The following is a 22,550-nucleotide window of genomic DNA, read 5'->3' on the forward strand; positions in this document are numbered from 1 at the left end:
TAATTTATAAAAAGAGAAAAAGAAAAAGAAAAAAGGATAAGAGAAAACAGTTTCATAACTTTTAAAAAGAGATGATTCCATCTCTTTCCGACGCTTTCTTAGATCCCCTCTTTCTGAGCCCCTCAAAGTCCAGCAGCAGCACCAGTAGTAGCAGCGAGAGGCCGAGGTCGATCTCTCTATGCTACCTCCCAGATTGCAAGAAATCATCACTCTTTCAATCTGTCACCGAATCCAAGGCCAAATACCAACAGCTCCTCCACTACCGTGCCCAGCTTGCCCCTCTCAACCCCTGCTTCAAGACCGACGGCCAACCCGTCCGTGGTTGCATCTCTCGAGTCTGGGTCTGTGCCTTTTGCGATGCCGACGACCATGCCACCATCCGCTTCAAGACGGACTTCGACTCCACGCTCACCGAGGGACTGGCCGCACTCTTCGTCTTCGACCTCTTCAGTTCTCCTGCTCTCGTCATCGCCTCCATCCCGCCCGGCTTCGTCTATCGCTCGGCCTCCAGCAAAGCCTTACGTGTCGATGATCACATTCGCCATTGCGAATTTCCTTCGGAACTAAGCAATGATCGCGTCTCGAGCAAACACCTCCGCCTCTGCCATCATTGTTGCCCCAATCACTGCATCCATGATTTTTTTTTTTTTTTATCTCATTCCACTGGAATGAGATTTTGATTCTCCGATTCCGTTGGGATGAGTCTGGATTTGATTATGGAAGGAATGGATCATTTTCATTCCTCTCTAGAATAAAAATTAGAATAAGATTTTCTTCAACCAAATTGGAATGGGAGTCATCCATTTCAATTTTCATTTCAGATTTTAATTATCCAACAAAAAAAACTCTCTATTTGTATTGTCTAATGGGTATAGACTCGTATGTCCAGTAGTTGTACTGCTATGCTGTTAGCCTGCGAGTTTTGACTTTCTGTATTATAAATTGGTTGCCATATGAATATAAGTTCAGGTTTTCTTGTTATCAAAAAAAAAAAAAAAAAAAAACAAAGATCAGCTCAATATAATTATCCATTGAATTAGGAGCTAAGAATGTGGAATTTACCACTGGTACAAGCGTGATGGATGCGTGCCAAGTGCTTTCACAATCAATGTTTCACATAAAATATGGTAGATTTCCAATACACATCATACATGGAAAAATTCTAAAACCATGTAGCTATGAGCAAACGTATTATTCGGATAAGTGGTGAAAACAGAATCCTGCTGGAGTCAATTCAGCTAACGTGACAAATTTTCCTTTTGGAAACGGTAGATCTCCGCATATGTTACCAACTACAATCTCTAGGCATATAAAGGTAGTGGAGGATCCATTGCCAAAATACTTGCAAATTGCAATGCCATGATTTCCAACCAAAGATGATCAAACCTGCTTCAACAAAGAAAAGCTTACAATTGTTACATGATACAAGCCATACAATCCCAAATCTTTATTTTGACGTCACCGGAGGTTTAGCCACCCGGCATACAATCTCAAATCTAAACAAAGTGATCACCATTTTTGTGCGACCATATACAACTCAAGAGACAACTGAAAAAAAAAAAACGTAAAATTACAGTGTCACACAGTCCCTCCAATCTGCATTTTCAAATAAACTGCTTACTATTTTCTTCCACCGTTGCATGATTACATGTCACCTAGTCACACGCATCACATGTAGCAATAAATCAAGAGGAACTCCAGATCACACACACACACACATACACACATACACACATACATATATATATATATATATATATATATATGTATGTATGTATATATATATATATATATGTATGTATGTATATATATATATATATATGTATGTATGTGTGTATGTGTGTGTGTGTGTCATCTGTTGCTGGAGTTCAGAACTTTAGAAAGCCATGACTCAGTAGGGGACCGGAGCTGAGGAAGGCTCCAAACCGCTCTTTTGCGCTCTGTAACGCCACCACCACCATCTGCTCTGTTTTGGGTTCTGTCACACCTACTTTCTAATTCTCTCGGAACGCGGAATGCCTTAGCTTTCCCCCTATCAACATTCCTTCCTCTTTTTCTTAATCTACCAGTATCTAGAAAAGGTAGCCCCCATCCTGGAGAATGGCAAGCCTTGATGCTTAGCTTGTCGTCACAGCCACCACTGTCATCTTCTACTTCAGAACTCGGTCCATCACTTGATCCTTGCATTGTTTTCCCAGGGGTAATGTTAAGATTAGCCCTGGGGGTTCGGAACCCACAAACCATGGGCTTCAGGCTCCAAGGAAAGAAGAGCATTAACCCACAAGCCTTCGAAGGTACGTCGGCTCGAGCCTCTCCATGTGGGAAGTATGGAACTTGAAGCCTAGCATCATGCACTCGGCGCCTGGTTCGCATCTTGGTCAGCTCCTTCTGTGATGGATGAGAGAAAGGAGGAGCTCTCCGGCTCCAATGTTTACGGGCAGTGGTAGCAGAAGAATTGGCTAATGCAGAGGCAGCTGGAAGAAAGCGGTTCATGATGAAGCTCGGTGCTCGGTTGACCACTGGTTCGATATGGCATGAGCTCAGTCTATGTGCAATGGCCAATGACTCGGACAGTGAGATCTTCTCCAATGCATCCGAGAAGGCATCCGCATCCTCGGTTCCATCGCTGCACATATCGATGTCGCCATCGTTGCCATCATCGGTTCCATGACTGCGGTGTCTTCCAGTGGCGTTTTGGATATCTTCTCCCAAGGGACGCCATTGGTTGGGCGGTGGCTTTGGAGGGAAAGGGCCTTTGTCTCTGTTAGAGCTGAACCCTCTCCTTCCTGCATCCTTGGGCACGCCAGGAGAGCTCTCCCACACAAAAGGGACCCTTTGGCTTGCTTCGGTGGAAGAAACTCTCACTGAATTGGAGTGGCTCATGCTGATAGTGTCTACGGAACTGGATGAACGCCTCGTCGACTTGAGAGGTGCGTGGAGGTCCAGCTGCTCAAGAGGTTTCCTTCTTGTGCTTCTTGTTTCCATGACATGGGATCTGTTTACAGGTTTAGAGCTCTACATGGGGGAGGAAGAAGGCATTGAATTGAGATGGGTGTGAAAGAGTAACATGAGAGATATATACACATATATGTGAGTGAATTCAAGTAAGGGAGTTGAAGCGTGTGGGTGGTTACTGGTTAAAGTAGAACCAAGGACAGTGGTTGGGAAGGTAAGGCACCAAGGCAGGCAAAGTTCCCGTGAAGGGCTTGAAAGATTTGGTGAAAAGCTAATTAGAAAGAGACGCTCAACTTGGCAAGGGGATGCGTGATTTGGATGATGCCATCTGTCAACAATCTAGTTGGAAGCTCTGCTGCCATTGGATTTTTGGGAGATCAAATGGACACCAATTTCGGATTTCAGGATCCGGTGTCAACGCTTCTCTCTCCAAAGATTGAGGCTTCGAGCAAAGTGTTAGCGTCGACCTTTTAGTATGTGGACCATGTTGGTTCTTTCTTAATGAAACATTAAAACTTTGCCTAATGAAAATTTAGTTTATCCCAAACTAGTTCTAAGCTTATGTATTATAACTGATAATAACATGGGGAAGGGACGCTGTGACTCGTGCTAGTTCGAAATAGACTAGTTAAACGTATGCAGCACTAAAGGTCCGTGAGAGATGGGGCAAACTAAAATAAAGTAATTACGTGGTGGTAAGTTTTCTCTCTTGGGATTAATTAATCATCTCGGATGAATAAATCCTCTCTTGGTAGTATTGTTTATTTTTTTTCTCTATACTCACAAGGCAAGAGGAGGAGGAAAAGGTTTTTTTCTTCTCTCTTCTCTTTCAAGCTTTGATTCTTTTAAGGGAGGTTTTGTATTGAAATCCAAGTCTTAGTCCAATTACTTTTGACCCCAACCAATCTTTTCTCTTCTTAGAATCCTGTTCAGTTTAGGCTTAGACTAAACTGGAGAGATCTAATCTCAAATCATAGGCCATCTATGATACATATGATGGTCCATGATGCAACAGATCATGTGCATTGTATAGCATGTCATCCACATATGATATGAAATTTATTTCATCATAACCTATCATGTGAATCATAAATGACTTTTGATTTAAGAATCAACTTGAGCATGACTAGTTGAAACCCTAGATTGAACAAGGTTCGAACTTATACATTGTCATGTGTTCAAATAGCATGCCCTTCTTCCCTCAAAGAAAAGAACAATACAAAAACCTCTCAAGATTATGGATAAATTACCCCCCCCTCCCAATTTTAATTTGTAATATAGTCAAACTGTTAAACTTAAATAGAAAAGGGAGTATATTTTCTCCTGTGAGTAACTAATCACCTCAGATGAATAAATCATCTCTTGGTAGTATTGTCTTATTTTTTCTGTTCTTTAAGACGCAGAGAAGAAAAGGTTCTCTCTCTCTCTAAGCTCTGATTCTTAAAAAGAAGTTTTGTATTGAAATCTATATGTTAGCGCACTTGATTTTGACCTTAACCTATCTTCTCTCTTCTTAGAATTCTATTCAAGGTTAGACTAAATTGAAAATATCAATTTCAAATCACAGGTCATTGGCATGCCATCCATATATGATATGAGATTCATTGCATCATGATCTATCATATGAATCATAAGTGACTTTTTATTTGAGATTCAACTTGCATGACTAGTTGAACCTTAGACTGAGAAAGGGACGGACTTATACATAACCATATGCTTAAAAAGCAAGCCATTCTTTTCTTAAAAAATAAAAAATAAAAGATAAATTATACTTACATCCAATGACTTGAAAACCTATACTTATCTCCTAAGATTTATTTTTATTTGATATTTCAATCCATAATTTTAAGGATATTAATCAAACTGTTAATCTTAAGTGGGATGCAATTATCATACTAAAAAAATTTCAAATATAACTAAAAAAACCTCGAATGACATAACAACTACCTAAAAATATGAGAACATATGTACATTCTCTTCGTTATTCAGGGTAATTTTGGTTTTTTATATGAGATAAATGGTTCCACTGATGTCGTTTGTTTAATTGAAAGTAAATATAAATTTTATAAATTATTAAAAATAAGTATAATAAATATAAACATCTAAAGAATAATTATGATTTATTGAAAAATAAAAAAAAAGTGATAGAAAAATTCTTTATGCACCATGGACGGTGTAAAAAATCCGATGTGGAGTGCACCATCTTGTCCGATTAATCTATATAGTAATTATTTTTCAATGCGTATTTAATATCCATAAATCATTTTTTTCGTTTAAAAATTTTGTATGACAAAAATATCCATACTCTTTGGTTATAATATTCCTTTACAAAAATTATGACACCCCTTCAATAAAATTATGACATCCCTGTCCTTTAAAAAAAATTATGACACTACTTCTTAAAAATTATGATATCTTTTCACAAAAATTATGACACTTCTATGAAATAGAGATGTCATAATTTTTATAGAGTATCATAATTTTTATGAAGGGATGTCATAATTTTTGTGAAAAGATGTCATAATTCTGTGAAGGAGGGGTGTCATAATTTTTGTAAAGGAATATCATAATTCTGTGAAGAAGTGCCATAACTTTTTCGGAAGAAAAATGATATTATAATTTTTGTGAACAGATGTCATAATTTTTAAGAAGGGACGTCATAATTTTTAAGAAGAGTATTTTCATCATTCAAAATTTCAAATGAAAAAGTAGAATTGTGGATATTAAATGTGCATTGGAAAGTAATTGCTACGTGATCCAATAAAATGAAGCAGTGCGCTCTACGTCAGATTTTCTGTATCGTGGATGATGCACAAAGAATTTATTGCCATTCTATTATTTTTGTCGGCATGGGTCATCATAATGCCTTAACAGGCCTAACGTTTAAATCCACGTTGTTCAACCGATCCTCAGCCCACGGAGCAAGCAAGGTATAAAGGAAAATAAAAATTCTTTGTGCACTGCAGGCGGTGCAAAAAATCCAATATGAAACGCATCTTATTCGATTGATCCACATAGCTGCCACTTCCTAATGCATTTAACGCGAGCAGATCAGTTTTTTTGTTTAAAAATTTTATATGATAAAAATATTTTTTTTAAAATTATGACACTTCTTAAAAATTATGATATCCTTGAAGAAAATGCTAAACTAAAATACTAAACTTGTCATGCCCCGAACCCAACATCCGGATCGGATACGTGATGGCCGCACACTCCTTAGAGCAAGCCCTAAAGAATATGCAAGGCCAAAATAAATCATTACAATCTTAACATCCATAACAATTAATTTCAACAATAATTCATAAAACCTTGCATAATTATAAATTAATTTTTTTCAATCCTCTAATCAGGTACTATGACACTCTATCTATCCATCTGCTCACCCATAAATCTAAGCCATAGCTAATCATGAACGTCCTGTAACTCTGAGAAGAAAATAAAGATAAAAGGGTGTGAGCTTTACAGCTCAGTAAGAATTTTCATATCACACTGATATACTAATATAGTATGAAAATAAGGATAAGCAGTAAAATATAAAATCTCATGTTCAATGTCCAGAATAATGCAAACATTCATAAATTTTCTGTCTTGTCAAAATAGATGCATCATCATATATTAACAGGTGAAACACTTTTGTTCAACAATTGTTTCATGTCTTATCTTTCATTTCTCCTTTCATAATCACATGATTTTTAACATTTTCTTTCTGGCTCTGGACTATCTGAGTCTATACCTCAATCATCATCCGGATCGAATCCACTTAAAAAGTCTTTCAAGACTGTCCCAGGATGAGCTCCTGACCGGCTGTCCCACGTACCAAAGCCCGTGAGAGGCTATCCCAGGCATAAGCTCCTGGCGGGCTGTCCCAGGCATGAGCTCCTGGCCGGCTGATCCACCTGTAAGCCAGTGGGGGCTGTCTCAGGCATAAGCTCCTGACGGGCTGTTCTAGGTATAAGCTCCTGGCCGGCTGTTTTGTAGGAACCAGATCTAGGGTTTCAAGGTTAGATCTTGAAAATTTTTCAAGATCATATAGCGGAAGACTAAAATAAATCAAAATTTATTTTCTAAAATCAGAAAATTCTTAGATCTAAGATCCTATTACATGATTATTACATAGCATTAAATCAAAAATTAAAATATATAAATATAGCATGAACTACATGTTGATCATATCAATATGTTTCTATACCACATCTAATGTATGTATTAAACAATAGATCAGATCTATTACCTTGCAAGTTAGACGCTCTAACCTCGCTGATCCGGGCTTAAGGATGATGTTGCAAGCCGCACACGCGTCCGGCCTCTAGGAGTCATCCACACGAGCCCACGAATCTCGATCAGAAGTCCTGCTTCAGGAAATCAGCACAGTATGCTAGTACTGCGCTGATCCTTCTTTGATGGTTGATCAGGTGCCTCCTTCTTCTTGATTTGGACTCTTCCAAAGATGAAAAGTAAAAGGAGGAGTTTCAGATCTGAGACGCTCTCAGGAAACTCAAGATGGAGGGAGGAAAGATATGAAAACAAAAAACCTTAGAAGAAGACCCTCTTCTTCTTCACGTTTTCTCTCTAGACACCATAACTTGCGTCTTTTATATCTCCACGACCCAAAGGTCTTTCTCTCTAATTTTTGGATGACACAAAGGTCTCTCAAATCTCTGTCTTCTCCTAAAATTTCACGAAGAAACTCATTTTATACAGAGAGATATGATAGAGTCCTTGTCTAGGTCAAATACCTAGTCAAGGCTTATCCAAACATGGCAAGTTAAGGGGCGCCCAACTCTTGAGCACCTCCTCCATATTTTCGTGCATAGATCACCAGCAAAGGGTGCATAATATGTACCCTAAAAGCCATGAAAATTTTAAAAAAGATTTGGATAAATTCGGTGCAAAATTGAAAGAGTTTTGGATTTCTAAAACTCTATCTCATAGAATTCGAAATCCAAACTTATTCCTTTTTGATTTGATCCAAATCACCTTCCATGTAAGAAAGAAGAGAGGAAACCTTTTGTGAACGTGGGAGAGACCTGGGAGAGGGCTTTTGTCGCACAAAATAAGTGGAGATTGGCGTTGAATAAGAGAGAGGGCGTGGGGAAGGCTTATGTGGCGCAAGGTGGAATCCTAGTCTTACTAGGATTCTATCTTATGATTTGTTTTAATTTGGTTTCCCAAACCAAATCAAACCAAAATTAGATCAACCTAATTAAAATAGGTCTTAACCCAATTAAGAACCTAATTTAATCAGATTAAATTAGATTTAAATCTGATTTAATTTTTTAATCAAATTAGAAATTAGATTGATCCAAGTCCTAGTTGAACTAGGACTAGTTTTTTCTTGTACTTGGCTTATCCAATAAACCAATTGGACTTGATCCAATCAAGCCCAAAATAAATATAATTAAATCATATTTAATTAGACTTAATCTCAGCCCATTGGCTTAATCAAATTAAGCCAATTAGCAATCGAATTGCTAATCGATCCTCCTGCAATACTTGCACTGGGTTAAATATCAATCGTATTGATTATTTAACCCTAGAACGATTCTTAATCGTTGATCAACCATCCGATCGGATCATGAACTCTAATGTGTGTGACCTCATAGGTCCAAACCTAAGCTGGTAGCACAGGAACAAATTTCTGTACCAATCAAAGTGACCATCTAGTAATGGTACCCGACGACCGGATAGGTCGAATGTATAGAACAACATCCTTAGAACCCATGCGGATATAGTTTTCATATAATTCATCCCCTTGACCAAAATGATCATAAGACACCCCAGAGTTCAATTGTCAACTCTGATCAGGTTGTCCACATTGTATTTCAAAATATCAAATCCATCTAATGGATTACCCTGGCCAAGGTTTTGCTAAATTGAAATACAGCGACTCATTCTTCTCCAACTCTTGGAGTGGTCAATCCCATCTCGATCACACTCTGACTTCGCAAGTACTTGACTGTGCCCAGAAGCCTTCCGTCCCTGAATTAAAAATTCAGTTAGTCCAGTACCAAAGCACAGTGAGTTGCTTGCAAGTCACTGAGGCGATCTCAGGTCTAAGGGACACTTATACCTATATCCCATCAGAGACATTCTCGACAGCAGAATACTCTAGAGTTGGTCACGTTCAATGATGATGTACCAGTACATCTCACCTGTATGCCATACCAGTGTCTCCACACTCTTTGGTTAAGAGGACAACCAACCCATATGGCCTACAGCGACCTATGCTCGATAGAAGCTGCCGTCCTTATTAACAGCTTATCATTTGGTCGTGAACAGTTTTAAAGACTAATCAATAAATCATCTCTTTATCGAACTTAAATAGTCCTAAGGACTTCATCATAACAACGGAGTTCATTAGAAGATGAAAGCTTATGATGAAGATGCCAAATATATTTTATTTATAAATCAATTACAATACTTGGTTGTTCAACTGTCAACAGCTTGACGATTGGCTTTTTGGGACACATTTCCCAACATGTTTTACATGACAAGGCTAGTCCATACCATATATCTCTTTCTTTTCATTTAATCATTATGTGTTGATTTCATCAAATCAATTCTGTCTTGCATTATGATCAATTCAGATATGTCATATCCATATAATCATGCCATCAATCTCTGATACATATATATTGACATAACATACTCATGCTCAAAATCAAATAACAGTATCTCAGGTATAATAAATTCATCGATCTCAAATCCGATGATGCAAAACCAACGATGCAAGACCAACAGTAAAATAACATATATATAATAGTGATCATGTACAGAGATTCTTACCTTTACCGGTAACTGATCCGAGCACAGAAATCAATGTTCTTCTTTGATTTATGAATTTCTCTAACAAAATATTCCACTCGATATCATATGCAGACAATCATCTCTTCATGACCCTGATCAATATAAAAAATCATATATGGAGAAAATTACCGATAATCGATCCTAATAACATAGATCGAGGACCTCTCTTAGGATTAACCAAAATTAGGACTTGTCTATGTATCCGGATCCTCCACTGATCCATAAGACTTCTAGAAAGAGAAAATTCATGAAAAGAGAGAAAATTTTAGAGAGAGAAAGTAGAGAGAGAAAGTGGAGAGAGAATCTTCGTATCCTTCCGATGAGGCAATCATGGTTGAGATCATCAGAGATCCTATCAGGGTGAATCAAGTGTTACAAATTTCGAATAGGATCGGACTGGGATCATATCTACTGCACGAATTTCGGAGCAATCTCAGATTCTCTTATTTTCATCTTAAGTTTATCCTAAGATTCGTGATGTAGTCAGAGAGAGAGTAGAAAAATTTTAGAGAGATAAAATTCACAAAAAGAGAGAAAGATCTAGAGAGAGAAAATAGAAAGAGAATCTAGAGAGAGAAAATAGAAAGAAGATAGAGAGAAGATAGAGAGAGGAGAGAGAAAATTTTTCTCTCCTCTTCTTCTTTTTATTTTATTTTTATTTTTCTCTTTCTCTTTTTTTTTTCTTTTTCTTTTTTCTTTTTCTTTTCTTTTTCTTTTTCCTTTTTCTTTTCTTTTCTTTTCTGCTTCTTCTTCCTTCTTCTTTTCTTCCCGCGGCTTGTTTTTGACCGAAACAGGGGATCTTTGATCCCCTCATTGGTTGGCCAACCGGCAGCACAGTCGGTGCGGAGATAGTCAGCGGTCGAAGGAGAGGTGATCTGACGGCAAGAGGCGGCCAAATCGGTGGTCGGCGGTGACCACCGGCGACGAAAAACAGCAAAAAGAAGGATTTCTTCCGCAACAAAATCCGGCGACTCCGGTCGCCGGCGAGCATGCACATCGGCACGGGAAGGAAGGAAGAGAAGAGAGGAAGGGGAGGAGGCTTACCTCCGTCACCGGCGAAGCTTTTCCGACGAGAAATTGGACGGCATAGGGACGGTCTTCCGCGGTGGATTTTCCGACGATTGCCGCCGATTGAGCTTAGGATTTTCGATAGAAAGGAGAGAGGAGGGATCTCCTCCTCAAATAGGGCCGGAGGGAGCTTATCTCCGACTCCGATTGGGAGCCGTTGAACGGAGGAAGAAGACTCCCTTCGGGAGTCTTCTCTCCTGTTTCTTTCTTTTTTTTTTTTGGTTTGGGTTGTGGCTGATTTTGGGCCGGGGTGTTACAAAACTGAAGTGGGATGTTATAATTTTTGTGAAGAGATGTCATAATTTTTAAGAAAGAATGTTATAATATTATTTATATATATATTTATTATTATTATTTTTTATGAAGATACTCTTTCATAAAAATTATGACACTCTTTCACAAAAATTATGACATCCTGCTTCAATTTAGTATTTATTTATAAAGGTATCATAATTTTTATAAAAAAATATTATAATTTTTAAAAAAATATTATAATTAAAAAAAATTTTAGTATATAATTTTTTTAAATAAAAATAATTTATTAATATTAAATTTATATTAAAAAATAATAATAATACTGATAGATAGGTAAAATGATACGCTCCATGTCGGATTTTCCACGCTGCCAGCGGTGCACAGAGAATTTTTAAAGAGCCAAGCACCAATCCAACCCTCGCACAAAAATCTCACCGAATAGATCCCCGAGAACCTCTCCCCTTTTTTCATTTCTTCAAGTAGGAACCTCTCCCTGTTCCCCCCTGCTCTCATGGCAGACCCCTCAGAGAAAGATCAAAACCCTGCTGCTGAAGAGAAAAAAGAAGAAAAGGAACTCCAAGAGGCTGGCAATGGAGGAGGAGAAGGAGAAACCGATGACGAGAACGGAGAGGAAGAAGAGTACGAAGAAGAGGAGGAAGAGGAAGGAGCAAGGAAGGGCGGCGGCGGCCCTCCGTCGGAGAGGGAGAAGGTACAGAGCCTTTTCCGCCGGCTATCGAGCGGTCCGGTGAGGCTCCGGGTCCACGATGTGGTGATCAGGGGGAACGCCAAGACCAAGGACTCCGTGATCGAGGCCGAGGTGCTCGACGCCTTCCGGTCGGCGTCCACGATGCAGGAGCTCCTCCAGGCCGCCGGCGTCGCCAACGAGCGGCTCCGCCAGCTGGAGGTCTTCGATTCGGTCAGCATCACGCTCGACGCGGGCCCTCCGGAGCTCCCGGGCACCTCCAATGTCATCATCGACGTGGTGGAGGCCAAGCCACTCACCGGTGATATCGGCATCTTCACCAAGCCGGAGGTAGGAATCAACATCATTTTCTTGTGGCTAATAAGGAGGATATTAGTAGTTTCTTTGCGATTATGATGATTTGTGTTTCTTCATTGCGGATTGTTTTGATAAATGAGGTTTTCTTTTGGTAGAAGAAAGCATTTGCGAAGTTATTCGATACCAAGGGTTTGATTTTGTTTAAAGAAAGTTATAAAGGGTGTATTATTTGAAGATATATTATGTTTCTTGAACTGAATCTTCATCCCATCTCTAGTTAGGGTGAGAAATAGGCTTTGGGATTGAGAGATGGTGAAGGGGTTTGTGCAGTTTGTCACTACTGTTGCTTGTTTTTTATAGATAAACCCTATAATGCTTGGGATTTTCAAAATATCTTATCTACTTGGAGTTGGTTCCTTGGAATCATGAGCGAGAACAGGTAAAGGAGGTTTTTTTAAGGTTTGCTTGCAGCACGGGCTAAGAAAGCATAAACTTTGCCTCCTTTAAGTGCTTTTGTAAGAAAATGGATCACAAATGGTATAGTATGCTTACGAGGGAATGCTGGAAGATGCAAACAACAAACATGTAGTTGAAGTTGGCGGCTTACTAGAAATTACTATTGGGAGGAATGTTCTTTTGAGCTGGTTGGTGTGTTTACTGTGGTTTGCTGCTATTGAATCATGCAAAGTGGTTCATCAACTGAATGATTTTGACTTTTGAGAGTTGTGGTTGATCTTCCTGCGGCCGTTGTATCACAATATCATTGATATAGTGCTTGGGGGTAATCCCCATAGATAATCCTGGTCATGGGTCAGTTCATTTGAAATGGAAAATGTGTTCAAAACATTTTTTATATACTTCTGTCCATCCCTACATTCTCATATCCTTGTTTTTCACCAGTCAATTGATATGTAAAAACCCTAGTTCTGTCGTATGGTCATATGATGCATATTTAGTGTGGATATATATTTGATGCATTATAAAGAGGACAATCAATCTTTGTGAATTTCAACAATTTGAAAAGGAAAGGATGCTTGGTCTGCAAGAGGGTGAAATCAAATCCTTTGCCACCATTGCCACTGCTAAGAATTTGGGAATTGAGACTTTAAGTTTGAGGCTGCCTCTAATTGTATGACCAGTTGACAAGCAGTGATCACTCTAGTTACTTGTAGATTTTCCTTTCCTCCAGTGATGCAAGTATAGATTAATCAATTAAACTAAAAGTTATAAGATGGATCAAAGATTTAATGGTCCAGTTTGAATGGTTTTTGCATTTAAGTAGTAGATGGACCAAAATGGACTGTAGGAGGTCACTAAAAGGGAATGTCGAATTGAAGTTTTGGTTTGACCATTAAAACTGTGTTCTGATTGTTACATTAAAGGAAACATGCATTCTTGTTGACTAATATCAGCATACAACTTCTGAACATTCTAAAGGTAGTTCCTGGTTTACTTGTTTAATTTTATATTTCATATTTGGGGTGGTTCAGCCATGCAACTTTTAGTGAGCCACTTAACTTTTAAAGTTATTATCTGACTTCATTGTTTCCGTTGAGAGGCATCTGAGTTTATGGTACACCTGTGATGGCTTTTGAGGTTTGAGTGGATGAGGAATCCTAAGAAATCTCCAAATGAGTTATACTTCTCTAAGAAATAGAGTTCATTATACACACACACACACACACACACACACACACACACACACATTGCATAGGCATTGAGAATATAATTGGTTTTTGAAGTCTTTGCAAAAACATGTGATCAATGTGATGATATAGGCTCAAACTTGGAAAAAACTATTAAGCATATATCTCTCTTTTTATCCATGGGACAGTTCTATGGTAAAGACACTAACTCTTGTCAACCATAGTTGAAGATATCTGTTCTTGTCTATGGGAGGTAGTGGCACAATATAGTTGTCTTCTTCATATTTATCATTCTGAGTTTTGGTTTTAAATCTTTCTTCTGTTCTTTTCCTTTGGATCTTGTTTCTAAAATTAGTCTTAGGTCTGTGGACCCTACTCATGTGTCATCTTCTAATGTAATCTTAAGCATCATTCAGATTTATCCTAATTCTCGAAGATCTAGAAGCCATAGGCCTAATGATTCTCTAGCCATGAAAGCTCTAAATTCTAAATGCTAAAAGACTAGTCTGTTTATATCAACCTGTTCTAGCAAAATTGGCCGTCCATCATCTAATGTCTTAAGCCAAGCTCCAAATATGAATCCACAACCCCTTTTATCATATCAACTTCGGACTAGAGCTTTGGCACCTTGGTGATGCAAATGACATATAGAGTGAGACATACTTTGATGAATACCTCATTCAAGTGACACCAACCTGAAGGTCTGCTTAACTTGATTGATTAAGAGGTTTTATATGTCGAAAGAAAGAAAATCTAATGAATGTCTATGGATCAAGTCATAATTTGCTTCCTATGAAGCACAGACATGGATATCGGATATGGATATGACATGACATGGATACATCAATATGGAAAATCTTAAAAAAAGGGTGTGTGTGTGTGTGTGTGTTCACACCAACCTGAAGGTCTGCTTAACTTGACTGATTGGAGAGATTTTATATGTCAAAAGGAAGAAAATCTTATGAATGCCTATGGATCAAGTCATAATTTGCTTCCTATGAAGCACAGACATGGATATCGGATATGGATATGACATGATGTAGATACACCGATTTGGGAAATCTTAAAAAAAGGGGTGGGTGTGTGTTCACACCAACCTGAAGGCTGCTTAACTTGATTGATTAGAGAGAATTTATATGTCGAAAGGAAGAAAATCTCATGAATGTCTATGGATCAAGTCATAATTTGCTTCCTATGAAGCACAGACATGGATTTCGGATATGGATGCAACATGATGTGGATACACTGATATGGGAAATCAAGTCATAATGTGTGTGTGTGTCTCAATATATGTATGTATGTATGTATCTATCATATATATATATATATATATATATATATATATATATATATATATATATATATATATATATATTTGTGTATTTATTTTATATCTTCATTGCATGCATACACACGGACACACGTAATTGTGTGAAAGTATTTGAATTAACAAAAATAGGATTTAAATCAATGCATGTTGATGTGAAGTAAAGCCACAAGTGCCACTTGGTCATAGGCTCTCTCCATGTTCCATGCTCAACTGCAAATTATACTCTTAAGCTGTTACCTTTTCTGAAAATTGATTCTGTCCAAAATCTACCTTTGTCTAATAGAGCATCTGTGAGATATGACAGTCAAGCATATTCACTGCCATGTAACGCAGAAAAATGATCATCCATCAGAAACCAACATGATAATTGTTCCCATCATTTTAGAAATGTAGTGTGTGTGTGTCAATATATGTATACACATAATTCTGTGAAAGTATTTGAATTAAGAAAAATAGCATTTAAATCAATGCATGTTGATGTGAACTAAAGCCACAAGTGCCACTTGGTCAAAGGCTCTCTCCATGTTCCATGCTCAACTGCAAATTACACTCTTAAGCTGTTACCTTTTCTGAAAATTGATTCTGTCCAAAATCTGCCTTTGTCTAGATTAGAGCATCTGTGAGTTATGGAAGTCAAGCATATTCACTGCCATGTAATGCAGAAACATGATCATCCTTCAGAAACCGACATGATAATTGTTACCATCATTTTAGAAATGCACTCGTTGCATGTGAAAGTAGGTATATAGAAGTGGACAACTGTGGGGAACATGTTCTTCAGGGGCAACTGAGTTTTCTTCTTTAAACTGGAAACCAGATATTCAATCTTGGGATGCTGGCAAGTCAGCTGAGGAAAGCAGCCATCATAACCATTTACAAGGCGCACCCATTATAAAGGACACCAAGGAAGTTGCTGTATTGAAAATATGACCAGCCATGGGCAACATTTTCACTGAGGTCAACTTTGAATATCAGCAACTTTAATTGTGAACTGGATCCTTTTTTGCTTTGTCTTTTAGCTCGAGTATTGTCAACATGAGATCATGGCTGAGAACTGTCAGAAATGATTATAGAAACCTGAATTCGTCTATTTTGCATTGCCACATTGGGTTTGAAAATCTTACCATTCCATTCATTAGAATGGGTGCTACATTCTGCATATATATGTGACTTCTATACCGCCTTCTCTCTATCTCTGTGTGTCTGTTTGTGTGTGTGTGTTTCAAATTATCTCCAACTCTGAATGTTTCTTCCAAAGTGCCTGGTGTCCCAGCATGTGATGGTCTCTCATGTGCGTTGCATATGTCTGATTCTCATAGTATGATATTGATGGTGCTTCAACATGGCTCCCTGATTGTTCAACTAAACTTGCACCAAGGAGTCATGATCCTTTTCTACAATTTAAAAGGGTTAAAAAACTTCTTTCTTTTTTTAATTTGCCCTTTTTCGAAGATCATAAATGCACTTGTTCCTTTTTATATTATGTTTGCTTCATGATATATGTCAATTTGTTTATTAAATCTTGATTAGGCAAATGTTGATCATAAATTAAAACACCATGCATATAATATCGAATGAGATCAAAAGCTTCTGCAGGATCTTGTGCCCCATCGTTCACGTAAATAAGAAAATGGTAAGTCATATGATCACAACCATCCAATAGATATTGCCTTCAGTTAGATACATGGCATGTGATAGGATCAAAGTCATCTATAAACCTGGTCATTGGTATGAGTCCTGCCAACTACTCATATGTTTCCGCATAGAATACTTTTTGTAACTCCACAACTACACCATCATATGATGGTCACCTACTGTCAGAGGACATTTTACTAATTTAATCTATTTATGTGTTAAAAGATCATAAATCCATCCTTATGTCACAGTTGCATTATGTGTCAAACGAATTCTTAAAAGAGACAAACACAAGGAGTACGTCATTCAGTAGGACCATGGGGTACATGTAGCATGTTCGTTTCCGAAGACGAAAATGCTCACTGCACTCTCTTCTTTTGGATACACTTCCCTTTTCCATGCACATGGATGCGTGCACACACATTCACTTTTAGGTAGTTATAATTACTTCATACAGCACATTATCTGAAACAGTAATTGTTAACTCATTTTAACTGGTTGTCATTCTGAACTTTTTCTCACATTTTTTCTAGTGTCTAGATGAAGTCTGGAAATTTTAATTTGCTGTCTGAATACTGTTTAGCACGTTGACAGTCTTCTCACTCTGGGGTTTGCATTGTCTCAGTGAAGCAGGAGGCTTCATTGCTGAATTGTAGCATAGATTCACCTGATGCATGTTTGATGTTGTTAAAATGGTTATCCTTTTACATGTTTCATGATTGTTTTAGGATGTTTTTGTAGGCCAGATCTTGGTCACTTGAAGGATCAGTTAAGTTGAAAAATTTATTTGGCTATGGTGACATTTGGGATGCTTCCGGGGCTTATGGCTGGGACCAAGCATCAGAGATAAGTGCTGGATTGTCCTTGCCCAGACTCAAAGCAATATCGACTCCTCTTGTCGGTCGAGTTTCATTACTTTCTCAAGATTGGCTGAAGTTCTCATCATATAAAGAACGTCTTTTGGGCCTTTCTTTTGGTCTGCTTTCCACTGCACGCCATAACTTGGCTTACAATCTTACATGGCGTACCTTGACCGATCCAACTGGCATGGCATCCAAATCAGTAAGGAGGTTATTAGGACATAGTCTTCTCTCCTCAATAAAATACACGTATAAGATTGATCGCAGAGATTCACATTTGAGACCAACTCGTGGATATGCTTTTCTCTCTAGTACTCAAGTTGGTGGTCTTGGACCAGATAGTAAGAGTTTACGATTTATTCGGCAGGTACAATGCGATACGTTTTCTTGTTTTTTAAAATGAAGTTCCCTGGATAAATTTGATTGCCTCACATTCTCTATAATTCTATTGACAAAGATTAAACTTGTAAAACTAACTTACTTGTTACACAAAGGTTTGCTAGTGTTTAATTGTGGGCCGTGGACTGCAATTTTCTGATGTTGATTATGTTCTATCTTTTTATTTTGGATGTCTGTAACTGTGATCACATTCTATATTTTTATTTTGGATGTCTATAACTGTGAAACATAGCATGGTTAATGGCATAACTTACCTACTTTCTACTGCAGATATTGTGCATGTGCTTCGTGTATTTGTGTTAGAACTTAGAACCCATTAATTTGTGAACAATTTTAGTAACTAGCTTTAGACTTTAGTCAAGGATGAAATTCCTTTGCATTCCACTGCCTTACAGTTGCCTTGTTATGATGGTTGAGTTTCGCAAAGCTCATATAGATATGTATAACCATTGTACTTAATTTGCAGTTTATTGTCTTGAGAATCACTGGTGTATATGGTCATGCTAGTTTAGATCTTGAGCTAGATGATAGTGATGTTGTAGCTCACAATTTCCATGTCTCTTGGTTTTTTCTTGTACCCAAGTCTCTTGAGTGGCTTATTGTGATTTTGTTATTATCATTATTATCAATGAATAGTGGTCTAGGTTTTGATACTTTGCTGTTGTTCTGAGCAGAATATGTTAAATGTATGTTATAGAGTTGGTGATAAATCAACATGTTTGAATAAACATCCAACTTTGTCTATTCATAAAGGTCTAGATTTGTCTTTACTGTTAAGTGCTCTAGCAATGCTGTTATATAAGAGAGCACTTATACATGAATTGACCTTGCATAATGAGACGGGTGAAACTTATAAGTTGAAGAGCTTGATAACAGGATTACTCTATAATGATTTCATGCAAGAAAAGTTCACATTTTTCACCTTAGATTATTAGTAGTAGCCTAAGTCAATGATCAAGACAGCACATTGGATGGTCATGCCTCCAAGCAAAGGTCTATCCAGGTCCGTTGTCATGATGCAAGCTTAGTCGCCATGCATCATGTGATCTTATGAGTTGTAGTCGATCTCCTTGTATCTGACAAGTAGTCTGTGTACTTTTCAAACACAAAGTGTGTCAAGGCATTCCTTGTTGTCATTTAGTTCTATCAAGGAATCTACTTACCATTGTGAAACTCTAGTTGAGATGAGCATTACACCTTTGTCACACTACCTTCTTTGATACACTAATATGCGAAGCTAAATAGGTGCCTCCTCAGACTTTGATTTCATTAAGGATTAGATAACTTTTGGAACTAGTACTTTTCCTAGTGGTCAAACCCCTGTACTTAGTGGTGCATCCTAAATAATCTGGACCTGGGTAATTATAGTGTGGGTGTTTGTTCCTCATCCTCTCAATGAGAAAAGAATTTGATAACTGCCATACACAGGGTATTATAAAATCAAAATTGACATTTCCTGGCCTTGGTTATATTTTTTGATCCTTCATTCTCCTTTTTCTCATGATATATTGATAATTTACTCTTCCACTAAGGGCTCAACTTTATTACAACTCATATTCTTAAAAGAACATGAAAGTTAAGTAAGAAATCAAATGTTGCACAGGTAAAATTAGAAGGAAACACGTACATCAAAATGAGCCCAAAACATGTAAAAATTCTAATTATGGGGGGACATAAAATGCTGAAGATGGCATGTTTAATCTGACATTCTTGTTGACAAAAGAGTTCATCATGTTTTCATGTGAGCCTGCATTTTACATCTCCACTTGAGGTAGACAAGCAAGAAAATTCATGACCGGAGAATGTCTAAGGCAATATTTGAAGACCTTATAACAAGTTTAAAGCCTAACCTACTTGAGTTGGTAGAGAAGTGCAAAACATTCCAGCATAGAAGAAATTAGTAGAAGTTTAGTAGAAGATAATTCGAGTGAATAATCTGAGATGATGAAGTGGAGGAAGCAATTTGAAAGACATCATTGTGGACTCAGACAGAAAAGGTTCATTTCACATATAGAGCACAATATTGTTTCTGGTCACAAAGTAAAGAAAAAGGCAGAATGCCAATTCGTATCTAAAAATATAAATATAGACAATAAATGAACAAGTAGATAGTACCATATTGGGTCACCTGCCGACCCACTCCCAGCAACCAAATATGGCTTAGGTCATATATAACCAGGAAATGGTGAATACTGTTCAGACCATCGATCAAAGTGGTTGGCTGTTCAAAATAGCCAGTCAGATGTCCAATAAAGCATATGAGTCCCCCAGAGAGAGAGAGAGAGATGGTGTTCCCAATCTCAAAACCTGAAAACCCTATATCAAGCACTGCCTACCTTGCTCTCGTTCAGCTCTTGGTGGTTGCAGCATGTCTCTGATGGTGAGCATGGCATTGGACAAAGGATGATTGATGGTGGAGCCTCAACATTGTAGGGGGTGAGGGAAAGGACGAGAATGGAAGAGCTCATGGATGGCAATTGGGCTTTCTTGAGGGAGGGGCTGCTATAGAGGATTGAGTTGGAGATGCTGGAGAAATGGGGGATAGTGATGGCGAAGTGGTGGACAGTGTAGGGGTTTCTCAAGTAGGAGGTGTGCTCAAGTTGACATTGGAGGAATAGCAGGATGCAGTGGTGAACGATTCGCATGCTTGAGTCAGCAGCAGCTGGCAGCAGAGGAAGGGCTTGACAGCAAAGATGAGGGCAGGCTGTGGGATGTGAATCATTAGAGGTGCAGAGTTGTTTGGAATTTGAGCACTAATATATTTGGCCACTGATTAACCCATGGTTGACCTGTGGCCAAACCATGAACATGTGACTAGGCCACCTGAGTGATTTGGCCTGCGTTCCTTGGGTTCAAAGCACCGGTGTTCAATGCGTTATTTTGTGTTAGGAGGAAAAGAGGCGGGAGGGGGAGGGTGCTGTTCAAAAGGCTTAGCTGAAATGAGTCTCTCATTCTCATGGTGTATGATCGGAGGAATTGGATAATATGGTAAAAGAACACATGTAGAGATTCATTCTACAGAAATGAGGTGTTTGTCTTGTTTCAATAGATTAATAAGAAATTTCGTGATGTTCTTTTTGAATCCTAATGGAGGGTTGCTTCAAAAGGAGTGCATTTTTCCCATTTCTGATGTGCCCTCTAGGCTGTAGGTAATTAATCATCTGTGGTTTACTTCCAGGTAGGCTTGAAGTAGCTTACAAATCCTTTTTAAAAGATTTGATTGTTGAGGAGGGGCAATGGAATTGAGCTACACGGTGTAAGAAAAAGAAGAAAAAGGGAGGGAGGGAGGGAGGGAGGGAGGGGGGCTGGTGGGTGGGGTGGGGGAAGGTTGTGCTCGGTTATCTAGTCTGGGTCTCTTGGAAAGTGTTTCCTGCTCATGTGGTGGTAGGGTATCATTGGCTTAAGTCATTTCTTGTTTGGGTGGACTGTCTGCTGGCTTAAATGTTATTTTCTATGTTTCATTTTCTATGGTAAATTTTATTCATCAATTGAGTAAATAATGTTATATATGTCATAGCAGCTCTTCATGAATTAGGCTAATAAACTAATGTTATTAATCTCAATGAAAACAGATTTATATTCTCAATATTGTCTGCTCTATTCATACCCTGAAACAGGAGTTCGATCTTCGAGGCGCTTTTCCCTTGGGATTTTATAATTCTGCTCTTAATGTTGGAGTTGCAGCAGGTGTCGTTCTGCCATGGGGAAGGGGATTTATGGACTTGCCCTCACCATTGCCTGAGCGATTCTACGTTGGTGGTCATTCTTCTCCTGTTTGCAACTTGAGTGGGCCTGCCTCATTGTTAGGGTTCAGAATAAGAGGATTAGGCCCAACTGACTCACGAAGGTTTATCCCCAGCAAATCTGATGATTCCCCTACCTCTCCTGGAAGTGATGTCCTGGGAGGTGACCTCGCAGTCACTGGCTTTGCTGATCTTTCATTTGACCTACCCATAAAACTGTTCAGAGAGTCTGGAATACATGGTCATGTATTTGTCAATGCTGGGAATCTTGCTAAATTAACAGAGAACAAATTCAAAGATTTTTCATTTCGGAAGTTTGGGGAGTCATTTAGGAGCTCTGCAGGTTTCGGCATAATATTTCCCACAAAACTGTTCCGCATGGAGGTTAGTCCATAAAACTTATCGATCCAAATTTTAACCAAACTAAGAAGAATGAATTTTCTGTTTCCTGACAGACATGGGTTTTGGTTTTTACTTTCAGATAAACTACTGCTATATACTGAAACAGTTTGAGCATGACCATGGAAAGACTGGCATACAGTTTAACTTCTCCTCTCCGTGATACAAGCTTTCCTGCTGAAGAGATTCTCTTTTCCCCGATGGAAAAAAAAAAAAAAAAATTCTGTTGTATTGACCATCCTCTAATTTCAATGAGGAGCTAGAGAAAACAAATGAGTTGAAAGGGAATTTACCTACGTATGGTGGGACATGGTGGCTATTCTCATTTTCTTCAACCATTCTCAATGCTTTAAATTTTCTGTGCTTCATATTTTGCCGTGGTTGTTGAGGAATCAACACTATAATCCAAAGGTAAATTTACCTGGTGATCATAATACAATTTGTCTTCCCTCA

At 38.3% G+C, this 22,550-nt stretch overlaps 2 protein-coding genes across 2 annotated transcripts; one reads left to right on the forward strand and one right to left on the reverse strand.

Moving 5' to 3' along the window:
* Positions 1–1,831: 1,831 nt before the first annotated feature.
* Positions 1,832–3,077, reverse strand: LOC140857864 (uncharacterized). Its single transcript, XM_073257043.1, has one exon. It carries the CDS (start codon positions 2,983–2,985, stop codon positions 1,852–1,854), a length of 1,134 nt encoding a protein of 377 aa, XP_073113144.1. The 5' UTR covers positions 2,986–3,077; the 3' UTR covers positions 1,832–1,851.
* Positions 3,078–11,500: 8,423 nt separating this feature from the next.
* On the forward strand, positions 11,501–22,550 carry LOC105045865 (uncharacterized). The gene is made up of 4 exons (XM_010924292.3): positions 11,501–12,118; positions 17,438–17,923; positions 21,573–22,082; positions 22,180–22,550. The coding sequence occupies exons 1-4, from the start codon at positions 11,597–11,599 to the stop codon at positions 22,258–22,260; spliced, it is 1,599 nt and encodes a 532-aa protein (XP_010922594.1). The 5' UTR covers positions 11,501–11,596; the 3' UTR covers positions 22,261–22,550.

This window comes from Elaeis guineensis, chromosome 5 (assembly GCF_000442705.2).
Source record: "Elaeis guineensis isolate ETL-2024a chromosome 5, EG11, whole genome shotgun sequence".
In the NCBI taxonomy this organism is placed as follows: Eukaryota; Viridiplantae; Streptophyta; class Magnoliopsida; order Arecales; family Arecaceae; genus Elaeis; species Elaeis guineensis.